The sequence below is a fragment of the Daphnia pulex genome, chromosome 9, assembly GCF_021134715.1.
Source record: "Daphnia pulex isolate KAP4 chromosome 9, ASM2113471v1".
NCBI classification, from domain to species: Eukaryota; Metazoa; Arthropoda; class Branchiopoda; order Diplostraca; family Daphniidae; genus Daphnia; species Daphnia pulex.
This window is the reverse complement of record NC_060025.1, coordinates 8,969,037-8,994,064: the sequence shown is the minus strand read 5'-3', so window position 1 is coordinate 8,994,064 and position 25,028 is coordinate 8,969,037. Positions and strand designations below refer to the sequence as shown.

General features: G+C 42.2%; 8 protein-coding genes, 1 long non-coding RNA gene and 3 pseudogenes across 11 annotated transcripts; 3 read left to right on the top strand and 9 right to left on the bottom strand.

The window, feature by feature from the left end:
* Positions 1 to 1,186: 1,186 nt before the first annotated feature.
* LOC124202761 lies at positions 1,187 to 5,683 on the bottom strand. Its single transcript, XR_006878329.1, has 6 exons — positions 5,549 to 5,683; positions 5,252 to 5,487; positions 5,073 to 5,160; positions 4,864 to 4,998; positions 1,878 to 3,507; positions 1,187 to 1,710 (listed from the first exon to the last, which is right to left on the bottom strand). It is a non-coding gene; the product is annotated as an uncharacterized LOC124202761 (long non-coding RNA).
* Positions 1,596 to 7,362, top strand: LOC124202752 (transient receptor potential protein-like). Its single transcript, XM_046599157.1, has 18 exons — positions 1,596 to 1,689; positions 1,758 to 1,831; positions 1,896 to 2,014; positions 2,779 to 3,019; positions 3,092 to 3,234; positions 3,298 to 3,499; positions 3,577 to 3,750; positions 3,829 to 4,063; positions 4,126 to 4,278; positions 4,351 to 4,496; positions 4,699 to 4,805; positions 4,876 to 5,009; positions 5,089 to 5,212; positions 5,277 to 5,472; positions 5,535 to 5,687; positions 5,753 to 5,819; positions 5,878 to 6,033; positions 6,124 to 7,362. The coding sequence occupies exons 1-18, from the start codon at positions 1,686 to 1,688 to the stop codon at positions 7,164 to 7,166; spliced, it is 3,471 nt and encodes a 1,156-aa protein (XP_046455113.1). The 5' UTR covers positions 1,596 to 1,685; the 3' UTR covers positions 7,167 to 7,362.
* Positions 7,293 to 8,509, bottom strand: LOC124202757 (cysteine-rich hydrophobic domain-containing protein 2-like). Of its 2 annotated transcripts, XR_006878328.1 has the most exons (5): positions 8,229 to 8,509; positions 7,914 to 8,124; positions 7,734 to 7,850; positions 7,400 to 7,666; positions 7,293 to 7,332 (listed from the first exon to the last, which is right to left on the bottom strand). XR_006878328.1 is itself a non-coding variant. In XM_046599164.1 (4 exons), exons 1-4 carry the CDS (start codon positions 8,384 to 8,386, stop codon positions 7,616 to 7,618), a joined length of 537 nt encoding a protein of 178 aa, XP_046455120.1. In that variant the 5' UTR covers positions 8,387 to 8,509; the 3' UTR covers positions 7,293 to 7,615. The 2 variants fall into 2 exon arrangements, 1 of the variants encoding a protein (XP_046455120.1); XM_046599164.1 differs by having other exon boundaries at positions 7,293 to 7,666.
* Positions 8,510 to 8,760: 251 nt separating this feature from the next.
* Positions 8,761 to 9,370, top strand: LOC124202758 (macrophage migration inhibitory factor-like). The gene is made up of 2 exons (XM_046599165.1): positions 8,761 to 8,949; positions 9,020 to 9,370. The coding sequence occupies exons 1-2, from the start codon at positions 8,842 to 8,844 to the stop codon at positions 9,269 to 9,271; spliced, it is 360 nt and encodes a 119-aa protein (XP_046455121.1). The 5' UTR covers positions 8,761 to 8,841; the 3' UTR covers positions 9,272 to 9,370.
* Positions 9,371 to 9,715: 345 nt separating this feature from the next.
* On the top strand, positions 9,716 to 11,935 carry LOC124202754. Its single transcript, XM_046599160.1, has 6 exons — positions 9,716 to 10,109; positions 10,537 to 10,852; positions 10,917 to 11,031; positions 11,096 to 11,466; positions 11,530 to 11,638; positions 11,718 to 11,935. Exons 1-6 carry the CDS (start codon positions 9,818 to 9,820, stop codon positions 11,928 to 11,930), a joined length of 1,416 nt encoding a protein of 471 aa, XP_046455116.1. The 5' UTR covers positions 9,716 to 9,817; the 3' UTR covers positions 11,931 to 11,935.
* On the bottom strand, positions 11,072 to 13,984 carry LOC124202756 (serine beta-lactamase-like protein LACTB, mitochondrial). Of its 2 annotated transcripts, none has more exons than XM_046599162.1 (7): positions 13,847 to 13,984; positions 13,519 to 13,787; positions 13,352 to 13,454; positions 13,209 to 13,296; positions 12,894 to 13,146; positions 12,660 to 12,825; positions 11,072 to 12,597 (listed from the first exon to the last, which is right to left on the bottom strand). In XM_046599162.1, exons 2-7 carry the CDS (start codon positions 13,766 to 13,768, stop codon positions 12,111 to 12,113), a joined length of 1,347 nt encoding a protein of 448 aa, XP_046455118.1. In that variant the 5' UTR covers positions 13,769 to 13,787; positions 13,847 to 13,984; the 3' UTR covers positions 11,072 to 12,110. The 2 variants fall into 2 exon arrangements, with proteins under 2 accessions (XP_046455118.1, XP_046455119.1); XM_046599163.1 differs by having other exon boundaries at positions 13,857 to 13,980.
* A 107-nt stretch (positions 13,985 to 14,091) lies between these two features.
* Positions 14,092 to 16,566, bottom strand: LOC124202755 (tubulin-specific chaperone cofactor E-like protein). Its single transcript, XM_046599161.1, has 7 exons — positions 16,009 to 16,566; positions 15,757 to 15,935; positions 15,441 to 15,684; positions 15,030 to 15,317; positions 14,811 to 14,965; positions 14,586 to 14,740; positions 14,092 to 14,523 (listed from the first exon to the last, which is right to left on the bottom strand). The coding sequence occupies exons 1-7, from the start codon at positions 16,243 to 16,245 to the stop codon at positions 14,369 to 14,371; spliced, it is 1,413 nt and encodes a 470-aa protein (XP_046455117.1). The 5' UTR covers positions 16,246 to 16,566; the 3' UTR covers positions 14,092 to 14,368.
* A 45-nt stretch (positions 16,567 to 16,611) lies between these two features.
* Positions 16,612 to 19,476, bottom strand: LOC124202753 (signal recognition particle subunit SRP72-like). Its single transcript, XM_046599158.1, has 11 exons — positions 19,316 to 19,476; positions 19,129 to 19,246; positions 18,934 to 19,071; positions 18,759 to 18,876; positions 18,497 to 18,687; positions 18,159 to 18,435; positions 17,725 to 18,081; positions 17,471 to 17,623; positions 17,251 to 17,405; positions 16,933 to 17,187; positions 16,612 to 16,862 (listed from the first exon to the last, which is right to left on the bottom strand). Exons 1-11 carry the CDS (start codon positions 19,419 to 19,421, stop codon positions 16,718 to 16,720), a joined length of 2,013 nt encoding a protein of 670 aa, XP_046455114.1. The 5' UTR covers positions 19,422 to 19,476; the 3' UTR covers positions 16,612 to 16,717.
* A 1,212-nt stretch (positions 19,477 to 20,688) lies between these two features.
* LOC124201681 lies at positions 20,689 to 21,423 on the bottom strand (annotated as a pseudogene).
* Positions 21,424 to 21,501: 78 nt separating this feature from the next.
* Positions 21,502 to 22,143, bottom strand: LOC124202759 (annotated as a pseudogene).
* A 756-nt stretch (positions 22,144 to 22,899) lies between these two features.
* Positions 22,900 to 24,101, bottom strand: LOC124202760 (uncharacterized protein DDB_G0271670-like; the record flags this gene model as incomplete). The annotated part of the gene is made up of 2 exons (XM_046599167.1): positions 22,900 to 23,179; positions 23,737 to 24,101. Coding segments are annotated over 2 exons (645 nt in total), but the record flags the coding sequence as incomplete, so codon positions are not given.
* Positions 24,102 to 24,350: 249 nt separating this feature from the next.
* Positions 24,351 to 25,025, bottom strand: LOC124203295 (annotated as a pseudogene).
* Positions 25,026 to 25,028: the final 3 nt, after the last annotated feature.

Below are 25,028 nucleotides of genomic sequence, written 5' to 3'. Positions count from 1 at the left end.
AATTTTACACCCCCGAAAGACGGAAGTCCTACCAACAGTTGAGGCTGAGGTTGAATGAACTGGCTAGATAATCAATCTCGGGTGGTTGATACACTTGCCGATCTTCCTTAAAAGGATGGGTTATAATTGAATGATAGTCATAGTCCAAATTAATTAAATCTTAAACAATCTACTTAAAATATACAGGGAAAGTATTTTCAATGGCTAGGTAACAATTGGAACACTTAAACTATTAATGTGCATTTGATGAATTTCGAAATTCCCATAACACCCATTGTTGCACTATTGTCATGCGGACATTGTTCATTTATTTAAAGTCAAATTTCCGACATAATTAAGTAGCAGCAATAGGAAAAAAAAGCAAAATATGTCAGTATGGTTCTTCATGTAACTGGCCAAAAGCGCATCGATGTCATCCAGAAAAGAATAAAAAAGGCCATCGCATCGAGCCAAGAAATACAAAATAATGTAGGTCATGTTCATTATGTTTATTCGACTCCTTCCACACATTTAAATACATTTAAATATTAAATTGTCAGTGTAAACTGTCTCCCTTCCGGCCTTGGGAGAAACTGGACGATCCGTGCGTGAAACGTTCTGAATGTTTCGGTAAATTTATCACAAATATCAGCGACAAGAGAAATTTACATGGACGCATGTATGTAGAGGATGTAACTGTACAGCAAGTGAGTGGATATCCTGAAAATAGAAAGGCGAGCCGGGCGATGGATCGATATTAGGTCCCTTCTTTTTGTTGTGCGGAAGCAGCAGCCACAAAAGAGAGCGGCAAAATAGTTCATATGTATAGGCTATAGACGTGATCAGCGGCGATGCAGACTATTATTACTACTCCAGACTATATGTAGCTTCACGTTCCGTCACGGTTGGCGAACGTGAATTGATAGGCCGGCCCACAGTCCGCCTGTATACATGTAGGTTTCTCTGTGATGTGTCCATGCAGATACTCGAGTTACTCCACCCTTCCAAACCGCATACAAATTCCTCTCATCATTCTCAGCCGTATAACCATGTCGTGGATGAATCTACTCAAAAAGAATAAGCCTTGACATGGAGGAGCCATCTCCTATACTATATACATATACCCCACCGGGTGTAACTGATATAAAATCGATCACGAACGACATGAGAAGAAGGAAGTACATATAAAAGAAAAACAAAATAATAATAACAAAACAAAGCAGCAGCATTTTATAAGCGCATAACTGTGCCCCCCTTTTCCAGATTTCCCCGGGAAAAAAATACCAAAATGGACGAATACATCAATAATTTCGATCGTGATAAATCAAACGATGTACATATAGGAAGGACCAAAATATAGCCGGACAGCAGATTGAGAGGGGCCACTGTTTTTGAAGGGCAGCCGGGGAATATCTATACGTGTTCTGATAGAAGCCACCACCATAGAGTAATCCTTTTAAGTGAAACATCGGGACAAAGAAGAATGGCAAAATTCTAAAACTAACACACAGGAGAGTATGTTGTGTGTGTGTGTAGATAGAGCTGACGCCTAACAAGATTAGTTAGTCGAAAATAGCCGAATGATTCCACCGAAAAACGAGGAAGTATGTGGACGAGTTTTGCAGAGCCTTCAGTAGCCCGGCACGCCAGCTGGCCGCTCGGACAATCCAACGAGTCCGTCCGATCCTGGATGGTAGGCCATCATCATGTGTAAGTATCGCCTTTTATTACCTGTGAATGTTTTAATAATTTAGAAAGTTGAATCTATTCCGGTGCAGCGAAAAGAATGGAAGGAAAAAAGAAATCGGATTCTCGGGAGGGTCTCATCTCCCGAGACTCGCAGCAGAGCCTGGTATTAAAATGACATAACTTTAATTTTTAAAAATGACGAAACTGACCTTGTGACCATGCGACAGATAAGTATCAAAGAAGATCCGCAGTTTGTGATGGGCCCGCCCGTCGAGTCGATCCTGAAAAACGAAGAGAAACGATATTTGCTGCTGGTCGAGCGCGGTGATTTCAACGGAGTCCGCAGGTTGGTCCCAAAATTCCATTTCCTTGCAAAAATGGCCAATTCCGACCTCAAACTCAAGTGCTAGCTGCGAACCAACAAGAATCCGATTTCAACTCAATGTTTAGTCAGTCACACGCCCGACCGATTTGCCAGTTCCATATCCTTATTCACAGCTAAAGCCCCTCTCCCAAGGAGAAAACTTGTCCACCCTTCTCCCCTCCCACATATTTAAGCTCGAGGACTTCCGAGTAAGACTCAACAAGGAGCGCTTTTCCTAGTGTCTACATAAATACTACTGCAGGGACCCAAAAAAGAAAAGAAACCCAACTTTTTTCTTCCTTTTTTTCCCGCGTGCAAAGGCACGCGGAAAATCGAATCATCAGATCCAGCAGGAAACAGATTTCTTTCAATAGAGTTCCCTATTTTTTTTTCTCTCCTTTTGGAAAATCTCCTTCATGCACCAACTCCTTTTTCTCCGTCAACTTTTGAGCGGATGAAAAACAGCCATTCCTAGAATATCAGTATAAGAAACAGTCAAAACCCCCTGACGTCCAGTTTGTTATTTGCTCTTGTCGCTATTGACCTTAACACAAAAAAAAGGAGAAAAGGTATTGCATCTGCAGAACGTGACACTGAAAGCGCATTGTCCTATTTGTTCAAGACATGGCGAAGGTCATATATCCTATATCTTAAGGGATTAAGTGAATCCTACATCTGCATAGCACCGAATTTTGGTTAGAGGAGCCCTTTAAAATTGGAACAAATAATTTGACAAAATTCTACAGCTTGATAGAAGACTACAAGGATCGCCCAAACGATTTGAACCTGAACTGCACGGATCCGCTGGGTCGTACGTCGCTCGTTATCGCCATCGAAAACGAGAGCTACGAGCTGCTTGAAGTCCTGCTCGAAGGTGGCATTAAAGTGTCTGACGGGCTCCTGCACGCCATCAGCGAGGATTACGTCGAGGCCGTCGAGTTACTTCTTGAATGGGAAGAAAAAAACCACAAGGATGGCACTCCTTACGTACGTCTAGACATTTCTATAATCGCTGAAAGAGCAAAAAGGATTTCTCTTTTACTGTTTTTCTTCTTCTAGAGCTGGGAAACGCTGGACAGCGAAAATGCCACTTTTACGCCCGACATCACTCCACTCATTCTGGCGGCTCACCGGAACAACTACGAGATCCTGAAACTCCTGCTGGATCGTGGCGCTGCCTTACCTATGCCCCATGACGTCCGGTAATTACAAGAAAAAACCCATCAGGATCAATAATAATTAATGAATCGATTGTGATTGAACAGGTGCGGCTGCGATGAGTGCATTGCTTCCAGCAAGGCCGATTCTCTGCGTCATTCCCGCTCTAGGATCAATGCCTACCGCGCACTAGCTTCGCCATCTCTTATCGCCCTGTCCAGCAAGGATCCCGTCTTGACGGCTTTCGAGTTGAGCAACGAATTGAACCGCATGTCCATCATCGAATCCGAATTCACCGTCGACTACAAGGTACGGACCTAATTATAATTGACCAGAGTTAAATTAGAAGCAGATTAATAAATATTTCCATGATTTGACGAGGGCAGCAACTGGAAGAACAATGCCAAAAGTTTGCGACGTCTTTGCTAGACCATGTCCGAAGTTCCTACGAATTGGAGACGCTACTCAACTATTCTCACGACTCTGAAGAAGTTTGGGAGCCCGGCGACCGCCAGACTCTTGACCGACTCGAATTGGCCATCAAGTACACCCAAAAAGATGTGCGTATTATCAGGCTAATTATAATCGTCTAACAAATCATTTTCAAAACCCCAAACCTAACCTAACCCGTTCTAAAGTTTGTGGCTCACGCAAACGTGCAACAATTGCTGGGAGCTATTTGGTACCAAGGTTTGCCGGGATTCCGTCGCCGCTCGGCCATCGGCCAGATCGTCGAGACGATGAAAATCGCGGCCAAATTCCCCATTTACTCGATGCTCTACATGATTGCGCCAACGACGGAAAAGGGGAAATTCATCAAGAAACCTTTCGTCAAATTCATTTGTCATTCGGCCTCGTATCTCTTCTTTCTCTGTAATGCGCCATAAAATTTGACTACGACTGCAGCAATTATGAACTGATTCCCCATTATTTAGCTCTACTCGGACTGGCTTCTCAACGCGTTGAATACCTCCTCATTGAATGGTTTGGCACTGAATGGATGCAGGAAATCATGGAAGATTGGAAACGTCGCGAAAGGGGATCCATACCCGGACCTATAGAACTTTTCATCATGTTATACATATTCGGTTCGAATGACTCTGCGATTCTAACAATAAGCAACATCTGCAACTGAAAAATGTTCCTTCTTTGACAAACAGGGCACATCTGGGCGGAAGTTCATTCATTATGGTCCGACGGTCTAATGGAATACATCACGGATTTATGGAACTTGATTGATTTCACTTCAAACAGCTTCTTCCTGGCTTGGATATTTTTACGAGGTGTCGCCTGGTTCATCGTTCAGGTAAAAAGATGAAGTTGGAAAAAATCAAATAATTACAACTCGGAAAGAGAGAAAAAAAAATCAATTTCCTGTTTCGACTGACTGACTGACGTCTGAGCGAAGCCTCAAAAATAGTGTTCAAGATTACACACCGCACCGAGAGAGAGAGAATAAAGTTGTCGTGTACGTATGAGTAATCTAATTATCTGGGGATACTACGTAGAGGGAACAATGGGAAGGACTGAATCCTTGGTATCCGCGAGAGGAATGGAGTACGTTCGACCCCATGTTACTAAGCGAGGGAATGTTTGGCGCCGCAATGATTTTCAGGTGCCCAAAATTATTGAACCCCCCACAAAAAAGCAATTTTAATCCTATTCAACTTTACCATTATTTCCAGTTATCTGAAGACGGTCCACGTTTTCTCCATCTCTCCGCATCTGGGTCCGCTGCAAATCTCTCTCGGCCGAATTATTATCGACATCATCAAGTTCTTCTTCATCTACATGTTGGTCCTTGTCGCCTTCGGATGCGGTAACCAAAGAAACGGGAAATTAATTTCAAAGTAGTGAGCTAAAATTCCATTTGAAATATTACCCGGGGAATTGAATAGGTTTGAATCAACTGATGTGGTACTACGCCGATTTGACCAGGAAAAAATGTTTCTGCTTGCCTAACGGAGGTCCTGATTGGGAAAACGAACAAGAAGCTTGTTTCTTTTGGCGCCGATTTTCAAAGTAACTCACTTTTATAAAATCAAATTAAAACCATATTACCTTTAATGAGTTTCTGTTTCGACAGTTTGTTCGAGACGTCGCAATCCCTGTTTTGGGCCAGCTTCGGTCTTGTCGATTTGCAATCATTCGAACTTCAAGGCATCAAAGGTTTCACGCGCTTCTGGGGCTTGCTCATGTTCGGATCGTATTCCATGATCAACATTATCGTCCTCCTCAACATGTTGATTGCCATGATGTCCAACTCTTATGCCGCAATCGCCGTAAGACAAAATCTCCTAGAAAAACAAAATGTAAAATTTCAAATCAAACTTGAATTAAATAGTCGAGGAGTGATACCGAGTGGAAATTTGCTCGTTCCAAACTTTGGCTCAGCTATTTCGACGATGGCGCCACTGTTCCGCCGCCTTTCAACATCATGCCGACGCCGAAATCCATGTTTAACGTGTGCAAGAAAAAACAAACCGAAGCAACTAAGGTACCAAGAATCATAAGAAAATCTATCTGAAGTTGTACACTTTTTTACGTATTACCTGTACGTAGGAAAAGAATCAACACAAGGCCGAAATCAGACACATGGAGGTGATGCGACTTTTGGTTAGGCGCTATGGTAATGAATCCCCTTCAAAATCTGTAAAAATGAGAATGAAATGTTGAAATATTTATAGTTACGGCCGAGCAAAAGAAGAGCGAAGAAATGGGCGTTACCGAAGACGACGTCAATGAAATCAAACAAGACATTTCGTCCTTCCGTTTCGAGTTGCTCGACATCCTCCGCAATAACGGAATGAAGTGTGGCGACGCTGAGAAGGCCGGCAACGCGGGTACCTGCCATTTTGATTTAAAATTGTTTCATTATTATTTTCCCATTTCTTTACTCTAACGATATTATATTGATTGGATTACTCACGCAGCCGGAAAGAAGGGAAGACTTCGTGAGCGTCGTCTGAAGAAGGGCTTCCAGATTGGTATGGTGGAAGATTTGATCAGCTCCGTGATTGCGAACGCCTCGGCAGACAAGGGACCTGTGGATGTCTTTGGCAAAATTGCTAAAGTCATGGCATCTCGCAGTAGCTCCAAGATGAAGAAACGAAACGAATGGAACGCCATGGCGGCCAGCAGAGCGTCGATTAGGAGGAATCCTATCGGATCCAGAGCCCAAAGTAATCAAAGGTGGTCGCAACAGTCGCTCCGTCGTTCCATTATCGAATCAGAAAGGGAAAATCTCTTGTCCATGGATCCTGAACGTATCGCGGAATACAATCCTCGCCTTAAGGAGTACACACCCGCCACCCGAGTGGCCTACGCCAAGTTCAAGCGCAATACGCTGGGCGTCATTGATGAAAACAACCAAACAGGCAGCAAAGAGGACAGAAAGATGGAAAAGAAATTGAAAAAGAGTACCGTCTCCTTGAAGAAATTGGCATCCGATCCGGATATGAAGAACAAACTGATCGCTGCCGGAGTTGAGCAGTCATCGGAAACGAAACCAAACTCAAATTTGGATACCATCGTTCATCTGGAAGAGAACGAATCAGTTACTCCTGTACCACCCACTCCGACTCCAACTCCTAAACCACCCACTCCTGCGCCTAGTCCTGCACCTCCGACTCCAGCTCCTAAATCTCCGACGCCAGCTCCGACGCCAGTTCCAACTCCAGTTCCAACTCCAGTTCCGACTCCAGCGCCTACACCAGTGCCTGCATCAGTGCCTACTCCGACTCCTAAAGCAGCTACTTCAGCGCCAACTCCTTCACCTACACCCATACCCACAGTCTCGGGGACTGTGGCAGCAGCCCCACCATCTCCTGCCCCAACTCCTACACCAACCACGCTCCAACCAATCAGTGCTTCTTCACGCCCAGATGAGAGAGGGCGTTCACCTTCACCCTCACCACGACCTGCTGCGTCTCGTCCTTCCTCTCGTCCTACAACATTGAAAGAAGGATGGTTTTAAATGGATTAACATAAAGTCTAAATTTTTCTAGAGTAGATTTTGACACTTTTAACTTAAGAAATAAAACTTACTGGTTCTGATTCTTTTCGTTGCTATGCCTTGCCAGTTGGTTAATCCATCCTGTAGTTTTCTCCATAAACGACATGTTTATTGCCCGCAACACATTCTAAATATACACGCAATAGCAAGCTCCGAATTCCTTCTTTTTGGGGTTTTTTTTTTGTTTTACTTACACAAAGACGTTTACATGATTAGGGAGTCGTTCAACATTTAAGCAGAGAGATCTTAAAGTTGTCATACTGACAAATAAACCCTTTCGGAGGAAAAGTACAAGCGTAAGAAAGACCATTTATAACAGACAATTCTGGCCGATGATGAAGAATAAGAAACGACATCCAACAATGAGCAGTCAAAATTGTGCGCAATTTTCCTTGAGTTTCCATTTCCTGTTAATCGGGACGATGAATCTGAAGTCGAGGTACAAATTCGACCAATAGCACCTGTATCACAAACATGGCAAGTATTATACCAAAAAATAAAGAAGTGAAAACGTTTTCCATTTCTTACATATTCCACCATGGCTGAACTGTCACATCTTTGTTTAGATAGCCTCCAATGTAATCCCAACTTACTGTACAAGTGGCTATTTTCCCAGTCAAGAAGTTTCTCAAGTGCATGCCTTGTCTAATGAAAGAAAAGAAATTGTTAGCACAAGTGGAATGTCAATGAAACCTTTACGCTCATTACCCTTTTACTGAGGCAAACTACAGGCCAAAGTGAACAACCCAAAGTACAGCAACAACATATACACCCACAAAACAACCACTTAACATTCACTGGAAGAGTTTTTTTCAAGACAGAATTTATTCTCTGAAGTGTTTCGCTGAACTCTTCAGGAGCGACCTTGCCTGTCAGGGCAGATGGGAATTCTGTGTCAAAACGATTACTAAGTCCAAACCTGTATGAAAATAGGCAATAACAGATAATTAAATTTCAGGTAGTTTTTACTTTTTACTCATCTCGGACGACTTCTAAAATATGTCAGAGACAGATTTCACTTACACAGTAACATTCCCAGCACCTCGAATAGCAACCGGATCTCGAACAGGTTCTCTATGATGTGTGAGCAAATCGACCCATTCTCCATTGTCTGAATGAATTCCATGATAAACGTCTTCATGAAGAGTCGAAATCGCGTTCAGGTCTTCTGCATTGGCCATTATTGATATACATTCGACTCAAATACATTCAAACAAATCAGACTCGTAAATACACTCCACAGCAGTCGTTCATCCTGTTCTACTAAACAAGTAAACAGCTGATTTCAACTTTCATTCTTTACACCATAACCATATCCATAAACTATTATTTTGGAGGATGGGAGACATAAAAAAACATTTTATACAAGATCAATTTTTATAAAACATAACACAAATAATCTTATATTTAGTACACATTCATTTAAGTGTAATTTCTATCTATTTTACGAGTTATTTTGATTTTTAATTTAATTTAATACGGGAAAACAAAGAACTTGCACGCCATCTAGCAGCGGTCACATAAATCAGCTATTTCTTGGAAGTTTTCCTAGCAGACTACTCTTGTAACTTGGTACTTGGGGTTATTCGTGATTTGATTGATTACCTAACATCAAATCGTTTAATTCTAACGGAAAATGCCACACTTAAAAATCACGACCAATGTTTCAAAAAGTTCAATCCCAAGTAATTTTTTGAAAGAGACTTCTGCATTGATTGCTAAAATGCTGGGTAAACCTGAAAGTGTAAGTATAACATCAAAACATTACAAATTTGTTTAAAGACAGAGCAAGAAATTTTATTTTTTGATTTTAGTACTGTGTTGTGACAATTGTTCCCGACCAGATGATGATTTGGGGAGGAGAAGAGGGGCCATGTGCCATTGCCCATCTAATGAGTATTGGAAAACTTGGAGTCAATGAAAATAAAAGCTATTCAAAAATACTTGGTGAACATGTTGAGAAGCATTTAGGTGTTGCTCCCAATCACATGTACATTGAATTCCAAGATGTTAAAACTGCTGATCTTGGATATGATAAAACAACCTTCCATGATATTCTTGGTTGATAGTTTATTCACAGCTGTCATTGATATCTAATATAAGAAATAAAAAATTTACCCAAAAAAATTATGCATTCATTTGTTCTAGGATGTTTGTTTTTCTTTCAAGGTTGTTCTCCAAGAAAATGCGGTAGGTAGGCTATTAATCAAAGTAACAAAGCAAGCTTTTTTTCATAATTTGTCTGATGTGATGAGAAAGAAGTAGTGATTTTCGTTAACGATAACGGATAACGTAAAAAGTCCGTTAACGGCCCTTTTTTGGTGTTCGTTAACTTAACTGATAACGCTAACGTTTGGCATTTTTCAGACGTTATTTTCGACGTTATTTTTGTTTTTAACAGCGCTTCCAAATATGTAATTTTTGGATTTTTCCCGATTTTTCCTATGAAATTTTGATTTTTTGCGCGCTTCCAGCATTTTATTGTAGTAGGTTGACTATGAAAACGAATTTAGCCAGTGACAGTGAGCAGTAGTCTTCTTAGCTTCTCTAAGGTTTTTTTTTGCTTTCAAAACTTGGCAAACGAAACTGTATAAGCAGAGTAGGAATCTATAATGTCAGATTCAGACTCTGATGCTCCTGTTGACGGTGAAGAAGAGGAGGATTTAGAATGTGCTGGGCCTTTATTACCAGCGGGTGTACGAAAACGACGTCACGCAATTCACAACTATTTTACGTATAACAAGAAATCCAAGAAGAGCAAGTGTAAAACTGGGGATTGTGGAGTTGAATTATCTGGCAAGAATACAACCAATTTGATAAATCACTTAAAGAAACCTTCCCACAAAAAAGATTATGCTATATATTTGCAAGATGTAGCACTATCAGACAAGCAGCAAACATCAAGTAAGAAAGCGAAGAAACAAAATTGTTCGAACAATGTGAAACATAAACGAGTAACACTTAAATAAGAAGGACCGACGAACGACAACATCGCAATTTGCTAAGAGCAGACGAAAAATTTAATTGTCAAAATAGTTTTATTTTTTGTACTGTAATGTAAATACGTTATTTCACGAACAATTCTTCCTGGAATAAACTGTGAGAATAGAAATTGGCTAATTGGCTTTTACCTGGTAGGCCTAATTACCCACGGCGGAATTTTTTGACGCATTAATGAAGTTGAATTGAGCACTAGCTTTTTGGTAACTCAAGTATTAACAAGAACCTTAAACAACCTCTGTAGTTCTGCTCTTAGTTTGGTAAACATTTTCAATTATCTTTGAATGAAATTGTTTGTTTTTTTTTTTACTTTCTCTTACTTATTCTTCAGACTGTAAAGGATACATGGCTTATCAAGGTGCTGGTCATAGTGGAAATGAAGAAAGCCCTTCCAAAGAAGATGCTTCTTCTGACGGGCCACCCAGAAAAAAAGGAAGAAAGCACAGAGAAAAAGTTTCTTGGGTGTGGCAATATTTTATAGAAGAAGGAAATTTTGCTATCTGTCAATTCTGTGAAGCCTCTTTATCAACAGCCAGCACTACAACTTTGAAATATCACCTGAATCATCTACACAAAGACTTGATAGCTGAAGGAGAACCAAATTTGAATCAACCAAAACCTAGACTTCAGGTTGTATCAATTCCTAGGTAAAACTGCTAAAATTTCTCTTAAGTTGTTAACATTGTAAAGATTGGATTTGTACATCTATAGCAAGTCACCTTTGAAGAATTCAGTTAATGTAACCAAGAATCCACCTTTACCTAAACATTTTCTCAAAGAAACCACAGCCCTGATTTCCAAAATGCTGGGTAAACCTTCATCAAATGTAAGTTAACACGATTGTCTTCCACATCGTTAACAGCGAATAAAATCTAAATATTTTTATTTAGATCCGTGTAGTCCAATTGATACAAGATGACGAAGCTGGCAATATCGAAAACCGTCGGAAAAAACATAGCCCTTCATCAAAAGACTATAGCAGTGCCGTATCGTCCAACAGGAATAAAACAAAGAAGCATAGAGAAAAGGTTTCATGGGTATGGCAACATTTTCGCAAAGAAGGAAACATGGCTACTTGTGAATTTTGCCAAGCCTCATTGTCAGCAGCCAGCACCACTACCCTGAAGTATCATTTGAACCATCTTCACAAGGACTTGCTAACAAATGAAACATCATCAAACATGGATTCAACAAATCCAGCATCTCAAACAGAAATAATCGAAATTGAGCCGGAAATAATTATGGTTCCAGAAATCGCAAAGTTAGTAATATTAGTCATAAATTGTGGTCAATTGAATTAATTTCTACATCTGATAACTAACAGGATGCCGCATTTGAAAATTACCACAAACATTTCAAAGAGCTCGGTTCCAAGTGATTTTTTAGACGAAACCTCCGCGCTACTTTCAAAAATGCTGGACAAACCCGAAAATGTAAGTATAAAATTTGTTAGTTACTTTCAGGAATAGACCTTGTAATTAATGTAATTTTTTTCTTTGTCAAAATGTAAAGTGCTCTATAGTGACAGTTGTTCCAGAGCGATTGATGCTCTGGGGAGGAGAAAAAGGACCGTGTGCTATCGCCCGTCTAAGAGGTGTTGGAAAACTAGGGGATACTGATAACGCTAATTTAAAGGTGCAGTTGAGTGAACACATTGAAAAATTCTTGGGTGTACCTCCCAGTCGAATGTTGATTCATAATGACATAAACACTGCTTATTTTTGATAAAACAATTTTGTCTTTCCTTTTCCTATGAAATTACGATATAATTATATAATTCCTATAATTACAATATTTTCTAGTGTCCATGCCATGCATGAAAATATTACTTCGAGAAAACTTGCCAATGTCCGTTTCTAAAGGGGGCGATAGTTCAAGTGATATTTGGTTTTTAAACAACGATTTTTAATCGGAAACTTGTTCAAACACTTTTGCTATCTCTAATGCCGTCTGGTTGAGCCCGACATTCTGAAGATTTGCAATCATAGCAACTACGACACCTCGGACAGGTTTGCCACTGACGGCGGCATCATCTACGCGCGGCAATATGAGTAAAGCGGAACTAGCTCCAGTGGCTGCTCCGGTATGTGTAACATAAAACTGCCTTGATTTGCAGAAAGGATAGTTGTTCTGGGACAAAATAACGCCCCAACCCATTCCGTACTGCCCGTCCTTGTCCCACCCTAAATAGGTATTGGACACAGGTGTCCACATCATTTTAACGGTATCACAGTCCAGGAAGCCGTTAGAATTTTGGTACGCGTATAACATTGCGTTTCCGAACTTTACCAAATCGTCGCTTGTAGACAGGAATCCTCCTCCCGCCCATTTGTATGAATTGTCGACTTGTGGAGCATTCTCTAATCGCCCCCTCCCGTTTCTTATGTAATACCTACTCACAAAATAATTGCATTATTTTAAAATACATTTCCAAAATACGAATTACTGTATGACTTTGCACGGTTGTAGATGATGGTTTTGTTTTCGTCCAAGTATGTATGCCTCAATCCCATTTCGCGAAAGAAGTCTTTCATGTAAGCAGGAAAAGATTTATTTGCGACGCTCTCGACGACAGCACTCACTAGTGTCCATCCATGAGTTGTATAGTGGTACTTATCGCCTTCAAAAATTTTGAATAAAATATGTAATATGTTTCTAAAATTAAAACTTTGAATAATAGTAAATTACCGGGTTTATTAAAGAGTTCATCATCTTTGAAAAGGGCTAATGATTTTGAAACACTGTCAAAGAAGCTGTTCAATAAATATTCTTGATTTTCAAACTCATTTTTCCCTTTTACAGTATCAGAAGTTTTATTTGGGGAAGAATGATGATCATCACTGAGATCTGATAGAGTTTCGACTAACGCTGGCGCTGGCACCTTTTCGTAATGACGAATACCAGACAGGTGACTTAATAAATGTCTCAAAGTGATTTCTACCTACAAAGAATATATAAAGATTACATGAAAACATTTGTGTGTAGCATAAAATAAATTTTCACCTTTTCACCATCAAAATGTTTTTCTGGGAATTCAGGTACATAATCTTGGACAGGTTTATCAAAGGAAAGGTACCCTTCTTGCCATAACCTTTGTAAAAATGACATGTTACCATCATCAAAATTTTAGAATCAATTTGACTTACTTTGCAACCACAGCCATAGTCATAGACTTGCTAATGCTAGCTATTCGCATTACAGTATTTCTTTGGCATGGAATATGATTCTCAACATCAGCATAACCAAATCCTGTTATAGGAAAATGACGAGAGATTAATAATAACATAAACAGAATTATATATTTTCATCCAACCTCTCTGGTAAGCAGGGATACCATCAATACTAACACTGACAACTAATCCAGGAATTCCAGATTCATTCTTGACCTGTTCACACAACTTGTCTGCAACCTCAACAGCTTCGTTCAATGTGATACCTTGAGGTTTACTGAGAGAGAAAAATTCATTCTTTTTTGCACTTTCTAGATATATGGTAGAACCAAACGCTGAAGCGACCAAAGTGGCAGCAGTAGCCAACGAAACTTTAACAATCCGCCCTGCCATTTTCTGTAGTTTCAAAACGCTAAAAATAGAAACAAAATAAACACTAAGTACTCAACAAAAATTTAATAGATGAATTACCAAGCCTTGCCTATTGAAATGAGAAATTTATGCGAAACATGAAATTCCTATGCTTTTTCAGTGCTTAACAGGCTACAACAACAAAGAAAACTGACGGAGGTTCATCGTTCAAACTCCACTCGAAACCAGCGACATCTATCAACCAAAAAGATAACTGTCTCAGAAATCAGGAAATTGCGGTAGAAATCTAGTAATTTTTGAATTATGTGTTACATAAATTACGTTACATAAATAAGAAAATGTGATAACTTGAACGATCGTGAATTTATTTACTAAACTAAAAATCGGTATGCGTTCGTCGGCATGCGCGTTCTCAAATTACAAATATTCGGACAAGTTTAGGCTACTTCGATGCGTGTTATATCACTACTATGATTTCACCAATACGATAGGAATACATCTGATTTCCGGTATTAACTAATTACTTCCCCCAAATTAAGCTACCAACTAACAATGAGAAAAATCACTTCACAGCTTGATCCACAACCAATTTACGTTGAACGACAAAACAAAGAGTAAAAATCAACATAATTTCTCATCGATCAGGATTTCGTCGCCATCTTTCAAGTTGTAACTGTACAATCTTTTTGCAGGAAAACGCATAAGCATGGGATGAATATCAATGTGCCATAGCCGTAGTTTTGACGCGGGAAGACCGACTGTGAAGCTGAATTTTTCTGAAAGAGTTCAACCGATATTAAGAACGCGAAAAACACGAGTGAGTAGCGAAATGTGTTACCTCTTAGTTCTTTCATAGTCATGTATAATGATAGGCTTTTTTCGTTCCAGCGCTGCTCTCCAAACCTTACCCAAACATTGGCTACTTTCGGTGGAGCTAGTTTCACTTCAGCAAACGGGGCCACGTGACCGTGAATTTCTAGCAACTCGTGATACCTTATTGCATAACGGAACCAGATTATAGTATATGTTAAGCGGATCGGAAAATTATGCGATAAAGAAAAACCTTGCTGGCTTCACTTCGCAGTCATGAAATCGACGAAGAAAATTGCGTTCGGCTTCTTCGCGTTCTTTTGCGCTAATATCACCGCCACCGTTCAACCGACGCAAATTAGGGAGGCGCGCAATCGTCAATTCACGACGCTCGTGCTCGGTCAGTTTCTAGACATGAAACGAAAGACATATAGGAAATTACAAAGTGATATAACTATTTGAAAATAGATACCCGAAAAAGTGGACAAGACTGCATGCGAAGTTCGGCCAAAGATGGCCAAATGCGAAGCTGACCAATTTCTTCCCAGCAATCAAACATGCTGTTGTTTAGACTGATGGATCGCAAGTGGGGGAACATAGAAGATTCGTCGAAGTTTTCTTTTGCATGATCACTGCAATCGTGATCGAGGAAAGGAACGCAACACGGACTTGTCTTTCCATCACCAGAACACGAAGCCATAGATGAAGAATCAGCACTACCGCTGGATGATGGGAAAGAACTTCCGGACATACTTGTACCCTGTCGAAATACAACAAATTCGTTAGCTTTTAGAATGGGATCCCGTGTCTGTTGTGACATTACTATTCGGGATAACAATGATGAGGTAATATATTTTTTACCACTCCCTTATTTAGTACTTACCTGTGCTTTTCGGGCTGCTGGAGAATTCCATCTTAAAGTCCACAAGGGGCAGTCGCATAAAACCAAAGAAGTCAATGACGGAAATTTTAACGATAGCCATAGCAGGTGGTCACGATTTTCCACTCGATTTCCATCAAAATGTAAAGTTGTAATTTTCGGAAAAACTTCACTGATTGTTTTTCCATTATCTTCTTGTTCAACCGAAATTTCAATCTGATTAAAGCTCAGGTGTAGTTCCTCCAAACTATTGTTGAACAAAAAATGAAACTGTAGGTTAAAATTTGCTAATTTGATCTCAACAGTGATCACTTTATACTTAGGGATGAGAATCAGGTAGGGAACAAGATCACTCCATTGAATCCCAACACGGTTCAACACCAGCTTCTTCAGAGATGGGTATGAACTTTCAGGTGCATTCACATTAACACTTCCCAAGGCATTATAACTCAAGTTGAGAAAACTCAGCTTAGGAAGACAGCTAATCAATTTATTAATCTGCAGAAGACATAAATACCATTAATTTAAAGGAAGACTGCAAGCAATTATCTTTTATAATAGGGAAAGTTACCTCCGTCCACTTGGAAATTTGGTTATGAGCAAGGTCAAGCTCATTGACTTCATGGCACATAGAGCTCAAAGATTGTTCATCTCCCACGGAATCAATTTCACAATGATCGAGAATCAAAGTGCTGGGTAATCTTTTTCTTGGTGAAGATCTTGGAACAAACAAAATGAATCCTGAACCCGACGTATCCTCGTCATCATCAGAATATTTCTCGCTAACTGCTTGCGTAATTGAACGCATTTTTTTCTAGCATAAATAGCCTGGCTAACCAAAACTGTTGAATTCGATTGATTAAGTATTGCATAAAACGCTAGAATTCCACTCAACAGTATAGCACCAAAGAGACAAATTCTAGGTCAACGGAGGCCTATTTACGAATTTAGCAAATGAGGCACACAAAATCTTGGCAGCTATAGTTAGATTCCTTCTTAGAGGTTACCTTAGGCCTTTGCTTCGTTGGAACTCGCTATACTACGAACATACGAATTTCTAACAAAGAAAAAACAACAACACAAGAAACCAGCCAGCTGACGACAATAACAGTAAACAGAAGCACGATGCAATTCACTACGCCATCTAGCATGCAGGTATGAAAACAACCAAAAATACCATGGAAATTTCCCTTTTTATTAATGTGAGACAGGTTTCAGCTTGTATAATACACGTTAATGTATCAAAAAGTTGTGAAACATCCATCGAAAAAAATGTTGATTCAAAATTTTCCACTTCGCTTCTTTTTCTTTTGCCCTTGTCCTGGTTTCGATCTCTGTGAAGTTGCAGCCGGTATGGACTTGGTTGTTGGGCTGGATGCTGCTGCTGCGGCGGGTTTAGCCGACGCTTTGACGTTAGACATGTCACTGCACGATTTGATAAGCAATAAAAGAATTAGTAGAATGTTACGGGGTAAGTGACTTTCAAATAACTTACAATTTATTTTCAGCTTCCTGCATAGCAGCGGAACTACCCTGAGTTCCTTTGCCAACATCTGGTCGGGCATCACGGTACCGACGATCCCTCTGTTTCTTCGGGCGATACGTGGATCTTTCACGGCGAGGTAACCAACGCTCCGGATCGGGTGTCACCTTAGGATCATAACGCTTGGGGAGCTTCTTGCGCTTCTTAAGTTTCTTCTTAGCCAACGCCTTCTCGTCCAATTTCTTAGAACCAGTTGATCCAGGCGATCTATAATAGAAAAGGAATAGAGTGTAAATAATAGAAAAAATAATTACATGAACAAAATATTACGTAGGTCCGCCAGTTGGGGGTCCTTTACGAGCATGTTTCAATCCAAGAGCCCACGTAGCTGATTCTAAGGCATCAACATCGAGAGCGCCAACACCCGCATCTAATGCAAGAGGCGGCAGTTGTTGGCTTTTCTTCTGGGCTGTTGCTGGATCAAACTGTTTTCAGGAATTTGGGGTTAAATACTTTGAATCACCGATTCTAATACAAGAGTGAAAGATACCTGCGAATAGAGGAGTACAAGACGAGCTAAGGTAGCCGTGTCATTTGAATCCAGTTTCCAAAGCTGCTCCAGGCATGCAGCGGCTTTCTCTGGCTCACCACCTTTCAAATGAAAAGCTGCGGCTTGGCGCAATAACTTAACCTGATTGTCAGCCTAAGACAACAAGTAGGATTTAGTTCACATTAAGTTCTTCACTACCTTCTTTTATAAATGTCTTGTGTTGCCTTGTTAAATAAAAAAACACAGAAACGAACCTTGGTTTTGTTGAATTTATCGAGGGCCTCGTTGACCAAAGATATAGCCTTATCACGTTGTCCGCGAGCACTATGAAGTGACACCAAGCTCCCCAGAAGTCCGAGACGAAAGTGTTGTTTCAACAGCTGTTCAAGATGGGTGATAGCTCGGTCGAATTCGCGTTTTTCTAAGAGCAACTGCAAAGCCGCCAATCCGGCTGTCAGAGCAGAATCGGATTTTGAAGAAGCCAAAGTCGCTAAAGCTTCTTCCAAACGATTGGCTTTAAATTCCAATGTCGCTTGTAGCAACAAGACTTCGATAATTCCTTCGGGGTAATCCTTCTTCAGTTCTTCAATGGCCTTCCGGCACTGTTCAGCCTATCATTCAATAATTGAAGAAAAAAACAAATAAAAATAATGCACTTCTTAAATGAAAAAAAAGGATTGATTCTTACCTGAGATGTTGCTCCCAAGAAGAGACATTGGTTAACAGCAAGAGCCTGTTTTTGCCTTGTCGTGAATTTGGCTTCATTTTCTTCGACCGTGGAGCGAGTCATTTTCAGTTTTCGGCGAGAGTCAAAGATGTTCTGTGCACCGTTAATCACAGCGCTATTGTTGGAAGCGATGGCGGACAGTGCTACGTCGCTGGGTTTTTGCTTAAGCACCATCTGATACATTTGCTGCGACTCTGATGTACGACCCTGAAGTTGAGTTGCATAGCCCAACTGAACTCTGAAATTTAAAAACATCATAATGAAACTGGCTGTAAAAGTAAATTCCATCAAATGCTTACCGTATAAGAGCTAATTCGTCTTCAATTTCTTCTTCAGTAGCTCCATCTTCTTCTAGGCTTTTTCTACAAAGAGTTTCAGCTTTACGTAACTGGGCCTCAGCTTCAGCGTTTTTACCTTCACCAAGCAAACGAATAGATTCGTTGTAAGATAACTCGTAGCTGTCATCTCTTGACATGGGTAGGCTTGTTTTCTATTTAATAACAAAATTACATTAAAAATCTTAAATTACTTAATTGAAAAAAAAAATCAGTTATATCTTACTGTTCCTTCGAGACTAAGAGAAGCAACAACAGCAGACAAGTTTGTTTCACGTTCTGCCTCATAGTCATCCTGAGTGTTCTTGATTAAATCTTTGTACAATTCAAGACATTCCACAAACCTAAAATTTATTATTATCATAAATGTCTAAACTGATGAATAAAATCACTTAAAATACCTTTCCATGCGGTACAAAACCTGAGCTTTCAGTTCCTTATGCTTCACTTCAGGGTTGTTCTCCTTATTAAGCACAGCAAGTGATTCCTGAGTTCTGTTTAAGCGATACAGGCAGTAGGCTTTCTCAAACATCATAGAGCTAAAGGTCAACACAATTTTTACCAATGAAAAGTTAATCAAATATCAATAAAATTACTCTGAAAGAGCAGCATTCTTGTTGATTGTAGATAATCCATTCTTAAAATCCGACTCTTGAACGTAGCACACAACCAAGCAATGCTGTGCATTCACTTCATCTGGGGCCTCTTGCAAGACTACTCAAAATGAATTTAGATAATTTTCTTTAATAAAATGTAAATCCATTATTTATTCACAATGCTTACTTTTCTTGGCAACTTTGATTGCACGGTTGTAATCTCCATTTTTACCGAATTTGTTTAATTCTGAGTAGAGAGCTGTCAAGTTAACATCTGTTTTCGGGACAGCCATTTTTACGTGTCAGAACGTTGCCAAATATTGTTCTGGTTTTCTCAGATTATGATGTCTGCAAATAGAGTTATAGAATAATTAATTAAATAGTTAAGTAATTAATTCTACATTATAATATTATTCTGCTTCAAGTTTGATGTGTCGATGACCTTTTTTTACGTTTATCTCGTACCCGTCAACTTGGTCATGCACCCTTGCCTGCAAAAATGTGTGAGATCAGACCCGATTGAAATAAAAATATGCTGTTTAAAATAAGCTGACATAATTTTCTTTTTTCCTGTTAACTAATACCGGGTATTAAACTGTAGATAAATGAACAATGTCCACAAAGCAATAGTACATCACTTTGTGCAATGAGGTATTGTAATTCCGCAGGTACACATATATGGCAAGCCGTTTGGGACATCTGTAAATCATAAATAACAATGCAATCGTAATCGTAAACAGCATCTTAATCAGGCAAGCAATCGTAAATATAATTTCAATCGGCACTTTAATGCCCCAATTAATGCGCAATTTAATTGATTATCGTACAATTAAAGGCTTTGATTAATATTCTATTTACCGGTGCTATTTGCAAAGCAATGGTTTCTTTCTTATTTAATGTCCGCTATGTAGCCCTTTTTAAATGCCCGAGCAATGCTCAGTCTAAACCCATCCTCCCTATTTTCTGGCCTGGAACTAGTACTTCCCCCTTCATGGTGTTCACATGAGGCGGCAAAGGCAGACAAGATAGACGTCAAAGAAGGAATACAATACGATTCGGCCAAAAACAATTTTGAACTTTAGGCCGAATGATCTTTTGAAGATATACGATTCGGCCTGTTGAAAAAATTGAATGATTCGGCCTGTTTAAAAATTGAATGATTCGGCCAATCAAAAAAAAAAAAGATTTCCTATTTCCCTATTTCCTATTTTCCTATTTTCATTTTTCCTATTTTCCTATTTCCTAGAAGGAGAATGAAGAGGTTGAGGATTTCCTTTTTTCCTATTTCCTATTTCCCTATTTCCTTTTTTCCTATTTCCTATTTTCCTATTTTCCTATTTTCCTATTTCCTATTTTCCTATTTTTCTATTTCCTATTTTCCTATTTCCTATTTCCTATTTTCCTATTTTCCTATTTCCTATTTTTCTATTTCCTAGAAGGAGAATGAGGAGGTTGAGGAGGAGGAGGTTTGGGAGAATGAGAAGGAGGGGAAGGAGAATGAGGAGGAGAAGGAGGAGAATGAGGAGGGGGGGAGAATGAGGAGGAGGAGAAAAATGAGGAGGAGGAGGTTGAGGAGAATGAGGAGGGGGAGGAGAATGAGGAGGTTGAGGAGGAGGAGAATGAGGAAGAGGAGGTTGAGGAGGAGTAGATTTGGACCAATGAGGACGAGGAGGAGGAGAATGAGGAGGTTGAGGAGGAGGAGGTTTGGGAGAATGAGGAGGAGGGGGAGGAGAAGGAGGAGGTTGAGGAGAAGGAGAATGAGGAGGTTGAGGAGGAGGAGGTTTGGAAAAATGAGGTTGAGGAGGAGAGGGTTTGGCAGAATAAGGAAGAGGGGGAGGGAGAATGAGGAGGAGAATAAGGAGGAGGAGGTTGACGAGGAGAAGAATGAGGAAGAGGAGTTTGAGGAGGAGGAGAATGAGGAGGAGGAGGAGAATGAGGAGGAGGAGGTTGAGGAGAATGAGGAGGAGGAGAATGAGGAGGAGGAGGTTGAGGAGGAGGGAATGCGGAGGAGGAGTTTGAGGAGGAGGAGTTTGAGGAGGAGGAGAATGAGGAGGTTGAGAAAGAGGAGGAGGAGAATGAAGAGGTTGAGAAGGAGGAGGAGGAGGTTGAGGAGGTTGAGGAGGAGGAGAATGAGGAGGAGGAGGTTGAGGAGGAGGAGAATGAGGAGGAGGAGTTTGAGGAGGAGGAGAATGAGGAGGTTGAGAAGGAGGAGGAGGTTGAGGAGGAGGAGAATGAGGAGGAGGAGGTTGAGGAGAATGAGGAGGAGGAGGAGGAGAGTGAGGAGGGGGAGGAGAATGAGTAGGAGGAGGTTGAGGAGGAGTAGAATGAGGAAGAGGAGGTTGAGGAGGAGGAGAATGAGGAGGAGGAGTTTGAGGAGGAGGAGTTTGAGGAGGAGGAGAATGAGGAGGTTGAGAAGGAGGAGGTTGGGGAGGTTGAGGAGGAGGAGGTTGAGGAGGAGGAGAATGAGGAGGAGGAGGTTGAGGAGAATGAGGAGGAGGAGGAGGAGGTTGAGGAGGAGGAGTTTGAGGAGGAGGAGAATGAGGAGGAGGAGGAGGAGAATGAGGAGGTTGAGAAGGAGGAGGTTGAGGAGGTTGAGGAGGAGGAGGTTGAGGAGGAGGAGAATAAGGAGGAGGAGTTTGAGGAGGAGGAGTTTGAGGAGGAGGAGAATGAGGAGGTTGAGAAGGAGGAGGTTGAGGAGGTTGAGGAGGAGGAGGTTGAGGAGGAGGAGAATGAGGAGGAGGAGGTTGAGGAGAATGAGTAGGAGGAGGTTGAGGATTAGGAGTTTGAGGAGGAGGAGAATGAGGAGGAGGAGGAGGAGAATGAGGAGGTTGAGAAGGAGGAGGAGGAGGTTGAGGAGGTTAAGGAGGAGGAGGTTGAGGAGGAGGAGAATTAGGAGGAGGAGTCTGAGGAGAATGAGGAGGAGGAGAAGAATGAGGTTGAGGAGGAGGAGAATGAGGAGGCGGAGAATGAGGAGGAGGAGGAGTTTGAAGAGGAGGAGAATGAGGAGGTTGAGAAGGAGGAGGAGGAGGAGAATGAGGAGGAGGAGGTTGAGGAGAATGAGGAGGAGGAGGAGGAGAGTGAGGAGGGGGAGGAGAATGAGGAGGAGGAGATTGAGGAGGAGGAGATTGAGGAGGAGGAGGAGGAGGTTGAGGAGGAGGAGAATGAGGAGGAGGAGTTTGAGGAGGAGGAAGTTGAGAAGGAGGAGGAGGAGAATGAGGAGGAGAAGGTTGAGGAGGAGGAGTTTGAGGAGGAGGAGAATGAGGAGGAGGAGGTTGAGGAGGAGGAGAATGAGGAGGAGAAGGTTGAGGAGGAGGAAAATGAGGAGGAGGAGTTTGAGGAGGAGGAGAATGAGGAGGTTAAGAAGGAGGTTGAGAAGGAGGAGGAGGAGAATGAGGAGGTTGAGAAGGAGGTTGAGGAGGAGGAGAATGAGGAGGAGGAGTTTGAGGAGGAGGAGAATAAGGAGGTTGAGAAGGAGGAGGGTGAGGTTGAGGAGGAGGAGGTTGAGGAGGAGGAGAATGAGGAGGAGGAGGAGGAGGTTGAGGAGGTTGAGGAGGGGGAGTTTGAGGAGGAGGAGAATGAGGAGGAGGAGGAGAATGAGGAGGAGGAGTTTGAGGAGGAGGAGTTTGAGGAGGAGGAGAATGAGGAGGTTGAGAAGGAGGAGGAGGAGGTTGAGGAGGTTGAGGAGGAGGAGAATTAGATTGAGGAGTCTGAGGAGAATGAGGAGGTGGAGGAGAAGGAGGAGAAGGAGGTTGAGGAGGAGGAGGAGTTTGAGGAGGAGGAGAATGAGGAGGTTGAGAAGGAGGTGGTTGAGGAGGTTGAGGAGGAGGAGGAGGAGAATGAGGAGGAGGAGAATGAGGAGGAGGAGGTTGAGGAGAATGAGGAGGAGGAGGAGGAGGATGAGGAGGAGGAGGAAGGGGAGGAGAATGAGGAGGAGGAGGTTGAGGAGGAGGAGAATGAGGAGGAGGTGAATGAGGAGGAGGAGTTTGAGGAGGAGGAGAATGAGGAGGTTGAGAAGGAGGAGGAGGAGGTTGAGGAGGTTGAGGAGGAGGAGGTTGAGGAGGAGGAGAATTAGATAGAGGAGTCTGAGGAGAATGAGGAGGAGGAGGAGAAGGAGGTTGAGGAGGAGGAGGAGTTTGAGGAGGAGGAGAATGAGGAGGTTGAGAAAAAGGTGGTTGAGGAGGTTGAGGAGGAGGAGGAGGAGGAGGAGAATGAGGAGGAGGAGGTTGAGGAGAATGAGGAGGAGGAGGAGGAGAATGAGGAGGAGGAGAATGAGGAGGTTGAGAAGGAGGAGGAGGAGGTTGAGGAGGAGGAGGTTGAGGAGGAGGAGAATTAGATAGAGGAGTCTGAGGAGAATGAGGAGGAGGAGGAGACGGAGGTTTAGGAGGAGGAGGAGTTTGAGGAGGAGGAGAATGAGGAGGTTTAGACGGAGGTGGTTGAGGAGGTTGAGGAGGAGGAGGAGGAGGAGGAGAATGAGGAGGAGGAGGTTGAGGAGAATGAGGAGGAATAGAGAATGAGGAGGAGGAGGAGAATGAGGAGGAGAATTAGGAGGAGGAGTTTGAGAAGGGGGAGTTTGAGGAGGAGGAGGTTGAGAAGGAGGAGGAGGAGAATGAGGAGGAGGAGGTTGAGGAGGTTGAGGAGGAGGAGTTTGAGGAGGAGTTTGAGGAGGAGGAGAATGAGGAGAATGAGGAGGAGGAGAATGAGGAGGGGGAGGAGAATGAGGAGGAGGAGGTTGAGGAGGAGGAGTTTGAGGAGGAGGAGAATGAGGAGGTTGAGAAGGAGGAGGAGAATGAGGAGGAGGAGGTTGAGGAGGAGGAGGTTGAGAAGGAGGAGGAGGTTGAGGAGAATGAGGAAGAGGAGTTTGAGGAGGAGGAGTTTGAGGAGGAGGAGAATATGGAGGTTGAGAAGGAGGAGGAGGTTGAGGAGGAGGAGAATGAGGAGGTTGAGAAGGAGGAGGAGGTTGAGGAGGAGGAGAATGAGGAGGAGGAGGTTGAGGAGGAGGAGTTTTAGGAGGAGTAGAATGAGGAGGAGGAGGTTGAGGAGGAGGAGAATGAGGAGGAGGAGTTTGAGGAGGAGCAGAATAAGGAGGAGGAGGTTAAGGAGGAGACGAATGAGGAGGAGGAGTTTGAGGAGGAGGAGAATGAGAAGGAGGAGGAGGAGAATGAGGAGGAGGAGAATGAGGAGGAGGAGGTTGAGGAGGAGGAGAATGAGGAGGAGGAGTTTGAGGAGGAGGAGTTTGAGGAGGAGGAGAATGAGGAGGTTGAGAAAGAGGAGGAGGAGAATGAGGAGGTTGAGAAGGAGGAGGAGGAGGTTTAGGAGGAGGAGGAGGAGGTTAAAGAGGAGGAAAATGAGGAGGAGGAGTTTGAGGAGGAGGAGAATGAGGAGGTTTAGAAGGAGGTTGAGGAGGAGGAGGAGTTTGAGGAGGAGGAGTTTGAGGAGGAGGAGAATAAGGAGGTAGAGAAGGAGGGAGTTGAGGAGGAGGAGTTTGAGGAGGAGGAGAATGAGGAGGAGGAGGTTGAGGAGGTTGAGGAGGAGGAGTTTGAGGAGGAGGAGAATGAGGAGGAGGAGGTTGAGGAGGAGGAGAATGAGGAGGAGGAGGAGTTTGAGGAGGAGGAGAATGAGGAGGTTGAGAAGGAGGAGGAGGAGGTTGAGGAGGTTGAGGAGGAGGAGGTTGAGGAGGAGGAGAATTAGATAGAGGAGTCTGAGGAGAATGAGGAGGAGGAGGAGAAGGAGGAGAAGGAGGTTGAGGAGGAGGAGGAGTTTGAGGAGGGGGAGAATGAGGAGGTTGAGAAAAAGGTGGTTGAGGAGGAGGAGGAGGAGGAGGAGAATGAGGAGGAGGAGGTTGAGGAGAATGAGGAGGAGGAGGAGGAGAATGAGGAGGAGTAGGAGGGGGAGGAGAATGA